Raw genomic sequence first — 17,077 nt, forward strand, 5'->3', positions numbered from 1 at the left:
TATACCTGTGATGACAGCGTCGCTGGCACGGTAGCTGTGTTCGCAACAAGCTCGTTGTGTATTCATTATTCACAGCCATGCTCCTAGATACACGCTACATTTGGCACATGTGTATGTTTATTCGAGCATGCAGGTAAAATGCTTCCACCGTTGAGCCCGTCATGCCCCTTCAACGCCGTGTGCCGCATCGTCTGCTTCCTTTGACGTGACGCGTTTGACTGAAAAACACTGCGTGCACTTGTTGGTGACTTTGACTGCTGGAAACAAGCGGGCCAATCACAGTGCATGAAAGCTTTTTTCACAGACTACGGCTTTTGTTATTCGTTGAAACGCAAGATCCTACAGTTATTTTACAGTTCGAATATTCGAGAGTAAGACACTTTGCATTTCCAGTGCTATTAGAAACCTTCTTCTGGTGTTTATGCTACAAACTAAAAATACAGAGTGTGATTGGTGGATACTGTCACCAGACTGAGTGGACCTGCCAATCACATTGCCCGAGCCCCTGGTCTTAATGCTCACACAGGTTTTAGAAGGTCCCAGGCACGCCTGCCTCGTTCCTCGGAAGCACGAGGGAGTCATAATGTGCTTATTGTTTGCTGTGAAATCCCCTTTCACCATGTAATGAAATTAAGCATGGCTGTTGCCTCTTTCTCACTGCCCCCATGTCGCTCGGTTGCTGTGGGAATTAATGATGCATTTGCAAATAGAAATGCTGTTTTGTTATACTCGTTCTCGCCTGTACTTCATGAAACCTGTTCTCTCCGTGCACCACTCCTGCACACGTCGCCTTTCTTGTTTGCTTCTCTGAGTGTTTCTTTCTCTTACGACACAGAGCCGTATTTCGTCAGTGCCGTGGAGTGGGGACCTCACATCTACTTCTTCTTCAGAGAGATAGCCATGGAGTTCAATTACCTGGAGAAGGTAAAGAAGTCATTGCGAAGGCAATATATTCTCCTCCCCTGCTGAGCACTCTCACATTACCTTGAGGTCCATTCACAGCATCTTTTAAAAAGAACTGGAGAGAAATGTGGGAATCTATCATTAGAATGCAAGCATGAAGAGAGCTGCAGGTCTGCTATCTCTCTGTTAAAAACTGCGATGACCTTTCACCTTTGTATTTGTTTACGTGCATATCTAATGCAACAAGTCACGTTATTACCAGCTGTCTGTATTAACCTAAGAAAAACTGGTCGATTTTCTACTGACTTGATATATTTCTTGCCCCCAGAGCAGTAGCTGCATCTTTATTAAAAATAAAAATAAATAAATATAAACCTGTTTCTTTAATAAATTAGCAATTCACATTTGGGGAGTGTTTGCAAAAGGTCCCTGCGACATGTTTACAGAGAGCAGAGTAAATTGATACTTAAGCAGCATCGCTATTGTGTGTTCAAAGAAGCAATTTTGAGATGCACTGACATTTTCATGAATAATTGATATTAGATTTAGCATTATAAAACAATGATCTGTCAAAAAAGGGTTTCCACATTGCAAATAGCATGCAAATGACTCTTCAGAGATCGCCCTGGAGTTAAAAAGAGCTTTTTAATATGCAGTTTTCAAGATGAAACCTCAGGAAATATTAACTGCCCAGCTTTGGAGTCATCGGAGAAATAAGCAAGCTGTGCTCGTTCTGTATAGTAAGTATCATATTCTCTGCTCGCGGCTCCTCACAGGTGGTGGTGTCACGTGTTGCCCGGGTATGCAAGCGGGATCAAGGCGGGTCTCAGCGCGTCCTGGAGAAGCAGTGGACGTCGTTCTTAAAGGCCCGTCTGAACTGCTCCGTGCCCGGCGATTCCCACTTCTACTTTAACCTGCTCCACTCCACCAGCCCCATCATCAGGATGCACGGCAGGGACATCATCCTGGGGGTGTTCTCCACACCAGCCAACAGGTACCTGCACAAACAGGAGACTCTCTCACACACAGGGAGACTTAAGACCCCTTAAGGTCCTCTGTCTCTGTCTCTGTCATGGTTGGTGTTTTTAAAGAAATGCACATGTGTGTAGTCGCCTCTTTTGTGGACCACCATAGTTTGTATCTTCGCCGACTCTGAGACAAAGAGCAAGGTTTCCTACAAGCTCCAGAAAAACGACCGTGCCTGTGTTGGGGTGCAGAGGTCAGGATTGTGGAGTACAGAGTAATCTAAGACACATGGAATGCTTTCATGGAGGACAAAAGGGTGATTTGTTGAAAGACACGATTAAACTGAAGAACGCTGAGAGGAGGAGGGAGGAGGAGAGATGTTGCCCGGTAAGTGGGGGATTACTGCAGGCTGAGGGCATTAGCAGAGCCAAAGACAACACAAACTGTAACCCAGAAAAAGTGAGAAAAGAAAATGTAAGTCACAGCTGACTCAAACGATGAGCCTTGGCAGTGTTTTTTTTAATCCCATGTCTCTTTCCTCATACAGTTACAGTAATCTGCTTATCATGCTGCGTTTGAAGATGCTTTCACCGAGCACTTTGATGCTGTTTTTCTCGGCATTGTAAGGCAACATCTTAGAACTAAGTCTGAGCCTAAATTGCTCTGAATGTTTGCGTCCTCCGAGCAGCAGAAGGATGAAAGTCTATGACTATATTGCAGTCTAAGTGGTTCATATTATAGAGCGGGATTCAGTATAGTTTCTCTGTGATGGCCCACTCATGTTACACTACCTCAATGGCATTTGCTGTGTCTGCTAGAGCAAGCACTTTAAAGCACACACTTGGAAATGCTCGCAACCGCCTTCTTTTTGGTGCGATAGCAATCCAAACCTCTCACTGTAATGCCACCAGCAGCCTATCTGCCATCAATCAGTGGTCCCATTATAAGAATATCTTTATTTTTTAGAATATAATGGAGCTCTGTCGCAGCGGGCGCGGGAGGTGCACGGTGGGACAAGCACAGAGGAGGCAAGTACATTTAAAAGGGAGAAAAAAGATAAAGAGGAGAAGAGACGGATGAGAAACTCAAGGACGAGGAAGTCAATAACGGACAACACGTGCGTTCTCTGACATCTAAAATTGTTTCATCAGCTGCATCTTATCTGCGTGTTTGGAAGGGCACCGCTGCGAGTGGGGGCCACTGCCTGCAGAGACAGATGGATGCTTTATGCACACACAAACTCGCACACTCGGAAACATTCACAGCAGTTCCCAGATAACAGCATTTACAGCTCACCGAAGAAGCGCGCCGGCTAAATACACACACGCCCACACCTGCCTGCGCAACCTGCCGCTGGGCCCTGTTTTAAATAACCTGCAGCTGAGCCAGAGAGAAAAGGAGGTTCAGATGGACAGATAAAGAGGAAAGTAAACACAAAGAGATACAGAGAATGTGTGAGGTGATCTAAAAAAACCTCCCACTGGCCCCGGTGTGGCCCACTGCGCCACACTGGCCAAGTGCTTGCCAGACAAATTGCTTTGGCTGGCAGCTTGCAGTGAAAACAGCACGAAGAGGGACCCGGGAGTGGAGGAAAGAGCCATTCTCTCCTGCTATTTGGCCTGTGCAGTGTTGGACTGCAGCATGGGAATGAAGTCAGGGTTTTACTGTCTCCCCTGGACGCTCGGGAGTTACTCATCTCCACCTGTGAGCCACGTACTCCATTTTACAGCTGCTCCACTGTTTTGGATCATTGTGGGATCATTTCATCTCCGTTTCCAGAACATAACATCACCCCAGGTTGCCAGTTCCTTTGTCGATCCAGCGCCGGAGCCCAGGGTCATTTCTCTCCCAACAGGAATGAAAGAGGAGTCCAGACTTCCTACCGACCACCCTCCTGCACACCTGATGCTCAAAAGGTCATGGAAACATCAAACTTATGAGAAAGTGTAGGAGCTTTCTGGTAGCTGTGTTTCCTAGTTTATATAATAAATGATATATCTTTAAAAAAGAGCAGCGGGATGTCAAACTGAAGGGTTACCTGGGGCTGGTAATGAAAACAAACCATTCTCATTATTTTTATTTGTCGTTGTTTTGCCAGCTAAAAACGTCTATTTCTCCTGGAACAGACTGACAGCTCATTAGTTTTGTTATAACCGCCCAGGAATGGAAGAAAAATATTTTATGGAAAACAGAGTAAATCTGCTGCATCCTGAGAGCAGGAGGCCATGTTTGGGTTTGGTTGTAAAGAATCCCAGGGGTCGGACAGCAGGATGCCCCTGTGGGAAAACACAGCAGAGGAGGGGAAATGAGGAGGACAAGGAGCAGGAGGAGAACAGGTTTACGATGCCAGGATGCACAGCTGTGCAAGCTAGACCCCCTGGGTCTGCAAGCAGAGAAGGCACCAGAATACATAATGAGGCAGCTAGCTGTTTCTTGAGAAATGGGCAGTGGATAGGAACAGGTAGCACGTGGAACGACCACGGCACCCAAAACAGCGAGAGTTTAAGAGCGAGGTTTGTTTGTCAAAATAGGCCACGGAGGTTAAGTTGGAGAGAAAATGAAAAATCCACACGGACGTCGAAGGGAAAGATCAAGAGAAATTATGAAAAACATAATTGTCAAAGTTCAGCAGCGTGGCGGGCAGGATGTGGACACAAATGAAGGACTCGTGAGACAAACGTTAAGTAACGGGGAGCTTTAATGCTCAACTAATTCAGAAACACAAAAATATAAACTGTGGCTGAACTGGAATAAACAATCCCCAAACTAGGAATCTCAGGGAGACATGGAGCAAGGAAACACACTCCCCAGAGGCAGGACACGACAAAGGGCACGACGAAGGACACAATGAAGGACAGGGGGACACTAAATACTCCTGGTATAATGAGGGGAGAGGATACAGGTAGGAACAGCTAACGATAACGAACAAAACAACTCGTGGGGAAGGTAATAAAACAGGAAGAGAGACACAACCGAACAAAGAAAGACAACGAGACCAATGCAGAAACGGGAACAAAAACGCATAAAACTAAATACTGCAGTAACCAAGATACACAGCAACTCGAACATAAGCTAAGATTGAAAGGCAAAATATAAACAGAATGCTGGAAAATATAATAAATGGAAAATAGAAACGTTATCTGTGACATAACAAAAAGGCACAAATGATCCAAATGGTAGAAGTGGAAAAGGTTCCAGTAAACCTTTTTTTATAACATTTTACAACATACTTTACGGGAGCCTCTTGCCCAGTGACAGCCCACAGTTTCATCAGAAACCTCAGAAAAAAGCTTTAAGCCTGGCTGTAGAAATGCTACAGGTTACAAATTTTATTTCTCGACCTTTTTTTGAACAAAATCATCTTTCTATATTTGTACCGGAACAGAAATTTTATAACCCTGATGTAAAATCTATAAATACATATATCCAAAGTCTCTGTAAGAGTTAAACCACCAATTAAAAGATTTTCCTTCCGTCCTGTAAAATCCTGGTGTCACGCGTCCGTTTGGACGGTGTGAAAATATTTCAGGCTGTCAGTGAGTTTGTTAAACAGCGAGGAAGCCCTTCAGACTCCACAGAAGTCCTCTCAGACAAACATCACACGAGTCTTTGTAAGCCTTGACAGTCTGCCACTCAACACCAGCAAAGAAGGCAAATTTCAGCAGGCTGAAGGAATGATGGAGATGTAAACAAAGGGAAAGCAGTCTCGAGTATGAGGGAGTAACTAGGAAAATTATTGGAAATGAATTTTGTGTGTGAGAAAACACACACACTGACTTAAAAAAATAGTGGGAGAGACAAAGAGAATAAAAATAAGAGTGAGAATAATTAGGAGAGTTCTGTGAGATAAACAGCCCGAGGCTTTTTGGCTTGCTTCTGTCAGACACCGAGCCCTACACGGGCCAAGCCCAGTGACCTGCAGCGAGAGAGAAAAATAGAGCCGGGGGCTGGAGGGGCGGGCGAAGGTAGAGAAAGGAAGCCAAGCTGGCGGTGATGCAAAGCTGGCAGATGTGTCAAACATAACATCTGGTGCCTGCAGCCCCGAGAGAGACGCCGTATCGTCCACAGATACGCCCGCAGCTCCGCCGTGCCGCCCGGGGTCGAGTCACATTCCTGCCTACGAACGATAAGTACCCAGGGAGACGGCGTGACCCGATCAAACGGCACATCGGCAGAGCGCGGCTCCCTACTGCTACCAAAATCCAGCCTTCAGGCGCTGCCGTTCCAAACAAACGCTGCGGCTTTCAAGGGGCAATCAACAGAAACGCCTCTCAGCTTGATGCAGCGTCCTGGGGGCAAGCTTCAGAGACCCTCACATTCACCAGCTGGACATTTACTTTTGAAGGAAGCGTGAGAAGAGGAAATAAACAGACGGGGACTCTGTGGGTTTTATGTAGCAGCAGGTTCCAGGTGACTCAGTCTCAGGTTTTTATAATGTGTGTGTGTATCTCTAAGGTATTAATACTGAGTCACTGTTCTCACACCACGCACTCCATTAGTCATTGATGAGGACACAGAGACTTCAGTGTGGAAGGAGGAAGCATGTTCAAAAACTCATTTCTTATCTCACCCTGACACCGCTCTCTTTACTCCTTTGTTCCGTAGTCGAAGCACAGAAACGTGGCCTCAGAAGTGAGTCTGACTTTGTGTGAATGTGTCTGTATTTGTTGGTTTTGTCAGTGTGTGTTTGCTCGTGTCGAGTGTGGGACACAAACGCTTCTCAGAACAGATGCTCTGCGCCCTTTCGCTGGGTCCGCGAGTAGTTGAACAACCTCCGAGGTGCACCAGGCGTTTTACTGTAACATCTTGTTGGGTTCGTTTCCTTTACGGGAATCTTCTGCCCCCTTTTGTGAAGAGAAAATATTCAGTGACTCACTTCCTGTTTGGTTTATATTTCAGGAATTCCAGCCAAGATCTTTTCACGGGCCTAATCTAGCTGTTGCATCCATCGCGTATCTATTCTTTGGACACAGAGTTGACAGCATCTGTCTTACCCTGCTTTTCTCTTCGTCTCACTACCGATTTCCTTTGTGTTCCAGTAATGGATGTCAAAATATGAACAGCCCATATCCAATTTGTCATCTTTGCCGGGTGTCTGTCTCTTTCTCTTGTCACAATTGACTTTCTATATTTTAACTCTTTTCCTATTTCAAGTTTCACAGTCTATTTTTCAGCCGAGCTATAATCTACCTCATCTTCTCTTTTCCGTCACTTCTTCTTCCCGCAGCCTCGTTGGAACGTACAGCCTGCTGACACTGAGCCATTCTGTGTCAGTTCAAAGTGTTTTTATCAATCGCCCGTCTCTGTCTCTGTAGCATTCCAGGTTCGGCGGTGTGCGCTTTTGACATGGAGCAGCTGGCTGCTGTGTTTGATGGAAGGTTTAAGGAGCAGAAATCACCAGAGTCTATTTGGACGCCTGTTCCAGATGAAGTCATCCCAAAACCAAGGTGCAGATGGCGGTAATCAATTTGTGCACCTGTGTTCGAGTTGTTATCAAAGAATGATCAGGGGAATAAAGCTGCGTTGTAAAGTTTTGTTTTGAAGTCAGAGTTGGCCGTAAGACTCTTTGGAAAATGTGTTTTGCAGGTTGTCGTTCGTGGGTAGGGTTTCATCCCCAAAGGGCATATAGACAATGCAAAGTAACATGAGTGAATTTTACTCCTGGGTCTTTCAGTCAGGAACACTTTGGGAAAAATGGAGGATTGTTATTCCATCTGCAGCGAATTATATATATGGCAGTGTGGTTTTCTGCTGAGCTTCTTCCTCTCACACACACTGAAAGCCTATAATGGGGAGACAGCAAAAACCCCAAGCATAGACCAGAGCAGGCTTAGCATTAAAGGGGGAATAGCTGGGATTTCAATGTCTGGGTCTCAAAGTGGCTTGCAGAGAACTGGAGGCGGGAGGGGGCGGTGTAAATTGTGCAGCCTTTATAAGATTTCCCAGTTTTAATGTAGGATGTCTACTTTATACTAAAAAATGCATCGAGGAGACTATTGTTGTGATTTTGTGCTATATAAATTAAATTAAATTGAATTGAATCAACCAAACAGATGGAAGGGTCCCAGCTGAACCCTCAGCTGATGTGTCCTGTGAACTAAAGCTACGGTTGTGCTTCTTATATGATTAAATAAGTAGGAAAGACAAAAGTCTGTTGATACACACTGAAGCAGAAAAATCCCTTATCACAAGGATAAAGCTTGTTGCCCTCCAATCTACGTCTTGTGCTCGTGCATATCTGTCACTTTATTTCTACTTTATATGTCAGGTCCTTTTAACTGAACCAGATCAGTATGTTTTTGGAAAAAAAAAAAGGATATCTGTCTGAGTGTGAGACACTCAGACTGTTTAGACTGCTTAATTATATAATACTATCTTTGTGCTTAACATGCTTAATCTTATTTTCCCCAGACCCGGTGGTTGTGCCGTTCAAGGATCCAAGTTTAATTCCTCCAACTCCTTCCCCGATGAGATGTTAAATTTTGTGAAGACCCATCCTCTGATGGATGAAGCAGTCCCATCACTGGGACAACGACCCTGGATAGTGAGAACCATGGTCAGGTGAGACGGTCCGAGCATTACTGCTATATTATTCAATCAAACTGCATAAATATCTCTTTGCAACATAATGGTGAGACATTTGATTTATTATATCTGTCCAGTTGGAAGTATGTCCATACATATAGAATATATATGGACATATTTCATTTTTCCCGTGTTCAGCTGTAACAGCTAAAACAAATTAAATCTGTCATGCTCACAATTGTTTGTTTTGTAACCAAAGTTGAAAATGAATGAAACTGGGGGTGCACATTAATTACGCTTTAACAGTTCAAGTCGCAACAGTTAATTAGAGGAGATGCGGTGTGTATGAGATCTGAAACGGCCTGTAACCCTGTATATTTACATGAACTCCTCCCTTTGCTGAACAGCAACCAACATAAGTTGGTTGTTGAAGCCTGTGGTAGCAGGCAAGCAGCTGTGGCCCATCAAGTCCCACATAAATACTGGTGCCTGCCCCCCCGCCTCCCACTGTCTACCGTACGGAGTCCCACAGCCACCAGGGGATTATGGGGACCGGGTGCACGAGGAATATTAAACACCCGGCACAACATGGCTTCTATTCTCATCTACTTACTCACACACACAGAACTCTGTGTGGATCAGCAGCACTCTGCTATTGTCCTAGGACAAACCCATTTACTTGAGTAATATTATTAATGTCGGAAACGTCTGGCGTAATTAGTTTATTATGCAAATTTGATGAGCGGTTTCTTCTCTAAGGAATTCATATCATTTTCCAGTGACTCGAGTGAAAATGGCATATCACGATTTAAATTCACACCAGGCCGTATTTTACATCTAAACCAATAATTTGTAATGCACTTAAATCATAAACTCACCTCCAGAAGCTACTTTGTGGAAGTGAGTCCCAAATGAGCTGCACAGCGCCGTGGCATTAACGCAGCGCTCTGTTTCCCCTGCGGTTCAGGTACCAGCTGAATAAGATTGTGGTGGATACCGAGGCCGGGCCCTACAGAAACCGCACCGTCCTCTTCCTCGGCTCAAGCAGAGGGACCATCCTCAAGTTTCTCATCATGCCCAACCAGGACAATACCGTTACCAATAGCAACATCTTCCTGGAAGAACTGGAGGGCTTCAACCCCGATAAGTAAGCGAGTACAACAAAGCATGATCTGATTAAGAATTACACACGTGTTTTTGGATGTAGATGTGAATAATGTGTGATGGAGACTGCTGGCAGGTTTCTTTCATTAAAAATGAGCCGTTTTCACACATGAACTCGTCGGGCGTCGGGGGATTTAGGTGAGGACAACGTCTGAAGCTGTCCTTTTCCACATGGAGCACACTTCAGACATGTCCTCACAGGAAATACTCCATTTGGTTCAGGCGGCGTCTTTGCTTTTCCCACACGAGTGCAAATAAGTGCAAATAGACATCACATGGACTGCATCGGACTCTTTCATGCACTTCCACTCAGTGATGCATGGTAAAGTTCAGGGCTCCAGTGCATGTGTGAAGACAGTTTATATCACATCCGTGCGTGATGTACAGTACGTGACATGTTAATCAGGAAGCTTTAAAGTTGTTGTTTTCCTTATGTGACTAACTACCCGCAGGCAGGCTTGGTATTTGTTATATAGACACGAAAGTGAAGAAATTCTTTATTATTCCTTTAAGGCACAAACCTGGGTAGTGAGAGAGCTTGGCGTGGAACAGCTCGCAAATAGATGACGCAGGTCGAGGGAAGGAAGGGGTTAAGTGACATCTAGCTTTGATGTATACGCAGCGCGGGGAGCCGGGGAGGTGATGTGGCTCTTACTAAAAGAGGCGCTGCAAGGGGAGACAAAAGCACTTGTCTCGGAAACACGTCGAATCATACAGAAAAGCTCACCTACTCGTTGTGCGATGTACGTAATTGTGGCAGATGTGAGGAGATGAAACGGCCTGCAAAGAATAGGAATTATGCAAACAGAAAAGAAAAGTGGTTAATGTTCATTATCGAGAAATCTCAACATGTTCTAACGAGCCTGAGAAGAGCAGCATTAGTGAGAAAACATCAGTAATGAAACGATGATAAAATCACACTATCTTTAATCTTGACCAAAGTTCCAGATTGTCAGGAAAATTGACCCCTTATCTTCAGACTGCAGCTGAATCACGTTTAATATCTGGATCTTGGCAGAAGATCGGAGTAGATTGGGCTTCTTGATCCGTTCTAATTAGCATTTTGCACGAGGCGCGCAGCTTTGAGGCTCCTCTGAATGCCCATCATTACGTAATGAACACAGGGTACAATAGCCTTTCAGTCTTCTTTTTGTTCTTTGTTGAGATGGTGGATGACTCCGGGCTGGGAGGGGGGGGTTGCCTCACAGATGCACGCAGCTTTGGCTGGTGATTATCTTTTACCGAGGCTAATTAGAGTCATTTAAAAAACAAAGTACATGTTTCTAAACACGAGCTTTCTGTTTTAGCTAATTGTGCTCACTGATATATGCCATTTTTTTTCCCTGTGGAAACAAAGTATTATTCCTTCAACCAACAGACTGGCAACACAATCCCATCTCCTCACACGGTTTCACTTGTTATTCATGTATCTACCACTCTCTTTTCTTTTTCCATCTGCCCCCAAACACCAATTTCTGTCAGATGTGACAAAGTGGGGGACAGAGATGATGGCAAGTGAAATGAGAGGGTCCTGTGAATAAGCTTATGTGGACTGGAGTAATTTGGTCCGCGCGGTGAGGTGAGCTTTCCGGGCTTTCACAGCAGGGATCCAGCTAATCAGGAGATGGAGCACTATCACATCATTTTTTTTCTGCAGACCGCAGACTCACCTTATATCCACAGACAAATCAGGTCACACAGAAACAGGGCAGCTAACATAGTTCTCAATTAAGAAGTCATCACAGACAAAAAACACTGACCTGTGATAGGTCGGCTTCCACAGTGAACCAAGCAATCACCTAAAATCACCGAATGTCTTTCATTTTCTCTTTACCAGACTCTTTTTTTTGCCTTTTTCCTACATTTATTAGCTGCGTGATCTTTTCTTCATCTTCACTGCCCCCCCCGCCTCCCCTCTCCCTTTTGTGATATTGGCTGTGAAGAATTGACTCACAGCTTGGCCTTAGCAGAATGATAGATTCTTCTTAATGACTGTGGGCCCGCTGCAATGCTATTACCATAAACCATCCAGATACAACTCATGCATGAGTGCACATGTGCATAAAAAGGTATAAATCAGCTGCGTGAAGGCAGGTCGTTGCCAGCTATCGCAGCTCTAAGTGCCAATTAGATGAGATTCAGCTCCTGGTGCTGGATTTGATGGCCAGCCGACCCCTCGAACTTCTATAATCAGCGCCGTGGATTTTTGGGTTGATACTGTAACATCTACACGCATGGTCTCTCTAATCAATTACTTTTTTATTATGGCTTTTATTTATAAAGCTGTTTATGTTTGGCTGTGTTTCATATTTGGTCATTAGGGAGTTTTTTTCCAGCTGTAAAGCTAAGAGTGGGGTCATAGGTTTAATGTGCTGCCTCGGTCTGGTAATTGAAATTGTGTAATTCTAAACGATATTTTTTTTATGTGTATCTGCATCTGTGTGTGTGCTCGTTGCAGGTGTGCTGAGGACTCTCTGCAGGCCAGGCAGCTGTTGTCCCTGACTCTAGACCGGATGAGCCACACTCTGCTCCTCGCCTTCCCGTCCTGTGTGGTCAGAGTACCAGTGGCACGATGCCAGCTTTACTCCCGATGCATGAAGTAAGCCTCCGACAAAAAAACGTTCACACAATAGCAAAGAAGGGCAGCGGGGCAAAGATGAGATGTTAGGTGACCCTCGAGGAACCATCTGGCCTTCACAAGTGTCCTCCTTCCAGCTGCAGCTGTAGCAGACGCATCTCTGCTGCAATAATAACACAATATTACAACTTATAACATCTGCCGCTTTGCCCTTGAGCGAGATGGCAATCTGTTAAATGCAGCACAGTAAAAACGAGTCAAACTTTAATAAAATAGGTGAATAAGTTGACATAAAATCAAGTGAAGGCTTTTAATGTAATAAATTCAATTAAAATAGTGGTGTATTATTTTTGTTTTACTCTGTCGTGTGCAGCATAATTTTACTTTCCAGTAATAATAATTGCTGATAATGCAATTCATGATATTTTAACTTGATAGCAGAGTAGTAATGATGTGAACGAGTCCTGCAGTTGAGCAGAAACGGAGCAGAAAAGCGAACCTTACGCGGCAAACACTTCCGAAACCCAACGACCAAATACTTCCACAAATCCCAAAAGGCCAGCTCCAAAAAGTCCAGATTGAAATGTCCTTGCAGTGACCAACTTGAGTGAGCAACACCCTCAACCTCTTGGCAACCAACCGAGATCACAAGGTGATGGGAGGCAAAAGTGCAGATCAAAAGTGTGCGTCTTCGCAGTAAGGAACTCGACTCTCAACAAACTGCTTGTATTCTGGTTTGATTAAAGCAAAGTCGCCCGTGTCATATATCAGCATCCTGCAGCAACTATCTTTGTGAATTTCCTCAACATCTGTGAGGTTTTGGGTCGACTCTGAATGTTAGTTAATGCGAAGTTCTGTGTTTGCAGACATCAACAGATTTGAGATTTGCACTGATTTATCGCAGTTGATTGCGATGCATGTAATTGCCAACTTGACTCCACTGTATTGCAAACTGATAGCAGACTGAGTTAGCGTCTTATAGCCACACAAATGCGCTTCGAACACAAAAACTCACTGCGAGCGGTTGCAGACCTGGTCCCCATCTTTGAAGCAAAGAGGAAAAAGGAAAAGAGAAGTGCCAGATATGGTAGCTGCGGTCACACAGCAGTCATCACCTCAGCTAATGTGAGTTAGCGACTGCTCTTGGTGCTGTTTGGAGCATTTTAAATGCTTGCTTTGCTGTTAACTGTGCTCACAGATCATCTAAAAAAAATCTGTGCTCAGTCTGGCTTTCAATGAGTAAAATTAAAGCTTAATTTTTGTTCTGTTTCAGCACTATTTAGTAGTTGTGAATCCACACAGTGTACAGATGATCCTTGTAAAGCAAGCTCGTTACTCTTTAGCTAGTAACTTAGCACCCAACCCTCCTGATCACTCTGTTCATCACTACATTTCTGGAAGCCTGGCTGTGCTGCAATTAAACATAAAGATTTATTCAAAGTAAGGCTGTTTCACCTGCACACACCCACACAGTCTGCACACTGGAGAGAATCACACTTCAGTCTAGTTGCCCGTGGCTGTGGCCCTTCAGAGTCCACTGACACAGTAACACAGACTGGTACACACTCTGATACATGAGGCGTGCAGTTGTGTTCACTGAACCAGGTGAGTCGTACAAGCGTGTAATGCACATTAAGAAAGCACTCGCATGCTTTCTGAGGTGTGTATGGCGTGTGCACTTTTATTTTCGATGTGTGTATGAGAGTTAATTTTCTGTGTGCAAATAGGTTAAATATTTCTTAGTCATGCTTCGCTGGCTTCAAGTCTATTTTTTTTTACCTTTGAAGAATATTTTTGAGCACTTTGAATTTGGTTCAGTGCGATGACAGTTGATGTGCAGATTCCTTTCCACCTGACTTTAATCCTGTTTGATATGCTTGCATTTTTAAATAAAATCTTCAGTATTTCATAGTAACAGCTCGGCTTTATGCTGTGTGCCGAGCGTACAGCTGGATCTTTTGATGTCGTTTAACTCTGGCTCATTAAGCTCTGGCGCAGAATATCATTAAAGGTGCATGCAGAGTCTTCCCCTGCTGGTCATTAGAAAGAAGACAGTCTTAAGGTTTAAAAGACATTTTATGCTTGCTTCATTTTGCAGACTCTAAACCTACGCCCATCTTTTACACCATCTGTCCTTAACTTTTGCACCTTTGCTGTTACTGTGCTGGTAGTTTGGTAAAAAGAAAGACTGCCAGCTGGTTTGGTGCTGCAGATATAGCTGTACCTATAATATTTGTCTAAATACACCTTAGTAAGTTTCCCCTTGAAGACGCCTTTAGTCACCGTCAGCTTCTGCCATGATTCTGGCTGATATTTGACGATTTTTCTTGGCAGAATTGGTAAAGTTCTCTAAATCAGATGGTTTCCTGGCACAGACCCGGCTTCTAAGAGCCGTCCTCTGATTTCATTAGCTTTGGGAAGGCCATTCCAGAAGCTTAATGTTAGCCTGCTTTATCCACTCCCCAACCAGCTCTGATGTGTTTTTGGGATCAATGTCCAGTTGGAACACCTGACTGTGTTTCAGTCATCTAGCTGCTGATAGGAGGTAGTCCAATTCTCCCTCTGAGATCTTCACTAAATTCTTTGGACTTTCCCATGGTTCTGAGTTTTGGTCAGTCCAATGAGTGCTGTCAAACAAATTCTCTTAACGCTGCAAAGAGAAACTATCACCTCTAGTCAAAAACATAATTGGCCTAGGCCTTGTCAAGTTAAAAGATAATGTTGAGCCATCGGCCATAACGTTGAGCTTGTGTGAATTAGAGACATCTGAAAGCAATTCAGACTTCTTTTAAAATAAAAAAGCCATTAAAGATATATGCTGTGCAATCATTCCACCAAAAAAGCAAAAAATTACCAGACATATATATATTTAGATATCTCTAAATATGTGGTTTAGATGAATACTCTTATCCGAAATATGTTTAGTGTTATTGACACCAGTTTTGTTTAAAACTTGCAGTCTTTGGGACACATTTTTGGCAGTCTGTGGCGTTTGTGGTTTTGTCAGCATTACATTATCAGTGGAGCTGTGAACAGGGGAGATTTGTTGCTGCACTCAAGGACATGCCATTTTATTTTTAGAGATGGAGTAAGCAATTTTTCAGAAAGTTTGACATTTGAACTTAACAGCCAAATAAACACACTCCTCCCTTCACTGCTCCAAATTCATGGGCGTGCATTGCTAGGACAATGACATTTAGCAACTGAGTTAGCTGACCCAAGGAGAAATGTTCCAGACTTTGAATGTTGACTTCTTTTTGTCATAGCTAAAACACACAAACACGCCGTTCAAAGTGCAAGAGAGGAAAAAGCACCAAGTTAGTTGTTTAGATTTTTAGAAGGTTTTCACAGGGGAACCATTAAAGGTGCCTCTTGTTCCCCACCGTAACCAAAGCCAGCAACTAATGTGACCTCCTGCCAACCACTGCAAAACGTCCCGGTGAGCTGGAGCTGGTCAGCAGCTTTATAGTGAAAAAATATTTGAAAGTCACATTTTACTACATATGCTTTGTAAACAGTTCCTGCAAGCTTGCCTCACATCTGGCTCTTGTGCTGGCTTTCTCTACGTTCGCCTAATTACGGACAAGACCGAAAACATGCCCACAAATGAACCAAAGCATGTGCACAAACACTTTTTCCTCTCTGTGGTTATTCATCGGCTGTTTTCTTGTCTGGAAATGTGCAGGGATTCACAGTGATGTCCTGCACACGCAGTCCGTGCACATGGAATAACTTCCCCTGCGGCTGGTTGGCTGGAGTAGTAACATGTGGGCCGGTCCAAGCCACTTTGTTTTGTTCCCATTGAGAGAGCCAGGACTTTTTTTCTGTGAACACACAGAATGAATTTGAAGTGTACCGGAATATTTTGGCTGACTTTACCTTGAAGAGAATTAGTAAAAATATGAAGTGAGTGATAGTGTTAACATATCTAATTTATGACTCATGTTTTTGAAAGTCAAATTTAGATGAAAAACCTCAGGCAGTGCTGATGCTGAGAATCCGTTTTGGTGAAGGTTGCTGTTGAAAAGCTCAGATCTCTGCTGAGACTCCTACAGTCTCCTAAGAAGTCTTAAATTAAGGTCCCTTTGCACATTTAGCTCCATGATCAGAACCTTTACGAAAGACTTATTTTGACCGTTTATCAAACTGTCACCAAGTTAAACATCAAGAATTCAGTTTCAGTCTTTCAGGAAGTGTTTTTTAAGCGCCCGTCCCTCCTCACAGCTCTGTTATTAGCTTGCCCTCTATTGATTTTTCTCAAAAATGACAAAATATTCACTGCACTGAACAGCATCAAACATGTTTTGCAGGCTGTAAAACTTGAAGGTCAGTGACTTTCAAGGAGTTGGAAATCCATCTAAAAAATTCACACCATCACTCCTAATTATCAGTATTTGCTTTATAGTGGATTCAGTTAAGGAAAAAGTAATCAGGAGATATTTTATGACAAGGAGTTTTTAGTTGGTCTAGTATGGTCTAATCCAGCGGTCCCCAATCCCCGGGCCTCGGACCGGTACCGGTCCGTGAGTCGTTTGGTACCGGGTTATCGTTTTGATCGTTAACTCTGTGTTCCTGGGTCTTTTCACGTGTGTTATGAATAAATCTTCCTTTTTTCGGTACCGGTACTAGTTTTATTTTGTTGTATTTATCCGTGACACCTTAAAGGCCGGTCTGTGAAAATATTGTCGGGCATAAACCGGTCCGTGGCGCAAAAAAGGTTGGGGACCGCTGGTCTAATCCATGAGCACACCACCAGAAAGATAAGCAGGGTGATGGCTAATGAAAGTCAGTTAACTGCAGCTATAGTCACAATCTGCAAATCTAGCAGCCAAGCTTCCTTAACGCTTCCCCCAAATAGACAGCATTTGATGACCTCCCTTGTACCCTTTTCCAAAGGTAGCTGCATACTCAGAAACCAACATCACTAACTTGCGATGCATA

General features: G+C 43.8%; 1 protein-coding gene across 2 annotated transcripts in view; it reads left to right on the forward strand.

The window, feature by feature from the left end:
- The window catches only part of sema6bb (sema domain, transmembrane domain (TM), and cytoplasmic domain, (semaphorin) 6Bb), a 134,643-nt gene that overhangs the window by 83,129 nt on the left and 34,437 nt on the right, over positions 1 to 17,077 (forward strand). For both annotated transcript variants that reach the window (XM_040040496.1, XM_040040495.1), the window contains 6 exons: positions 836 to 924; positions 1,680 to 1,897; positions 7,185 to 7,316; positions 8,281 to 8,430; positions 9,362 to 9,541; positions 12,017 to 12,157. In XM_040040496.1, coding sequence (XP_039896430.1) covers positions 836 to 924; positions 1,680 to 1,897; positions 7,185 to 7,316; positions 8,281 to 8,430; positions 9,362 to 9,541; positions 12,017 to 12,157 — 910 coding nt within the window. The remainder of the gene's footprint in view (positions 1 to 835; positions 925 to 1,679; positions 1,898 to 7,184; positions 7,317 to 8,280; positions 8,431 to 9,361; positions 9,542 to 12,016; positions 12,158 to 17,077) is intronic.

This window comes from Simochromis diagramma, unplaced genomic scaffold, assembly GCF_900408965.1.
Source record: "Simochromis diagramma unplaced genomic scaffold, fSimDia1.1 OVJJ01000026.1, whole genome shotgun sequence".
In the NCBI taxonomy this organism is placed as follows: domain Eukaryota; kingdom Metazoa; phylum Chordata; class Actinopteri; order Cichliformes; family Cichlidae; genus Simochromis; species Simochromis diagramma.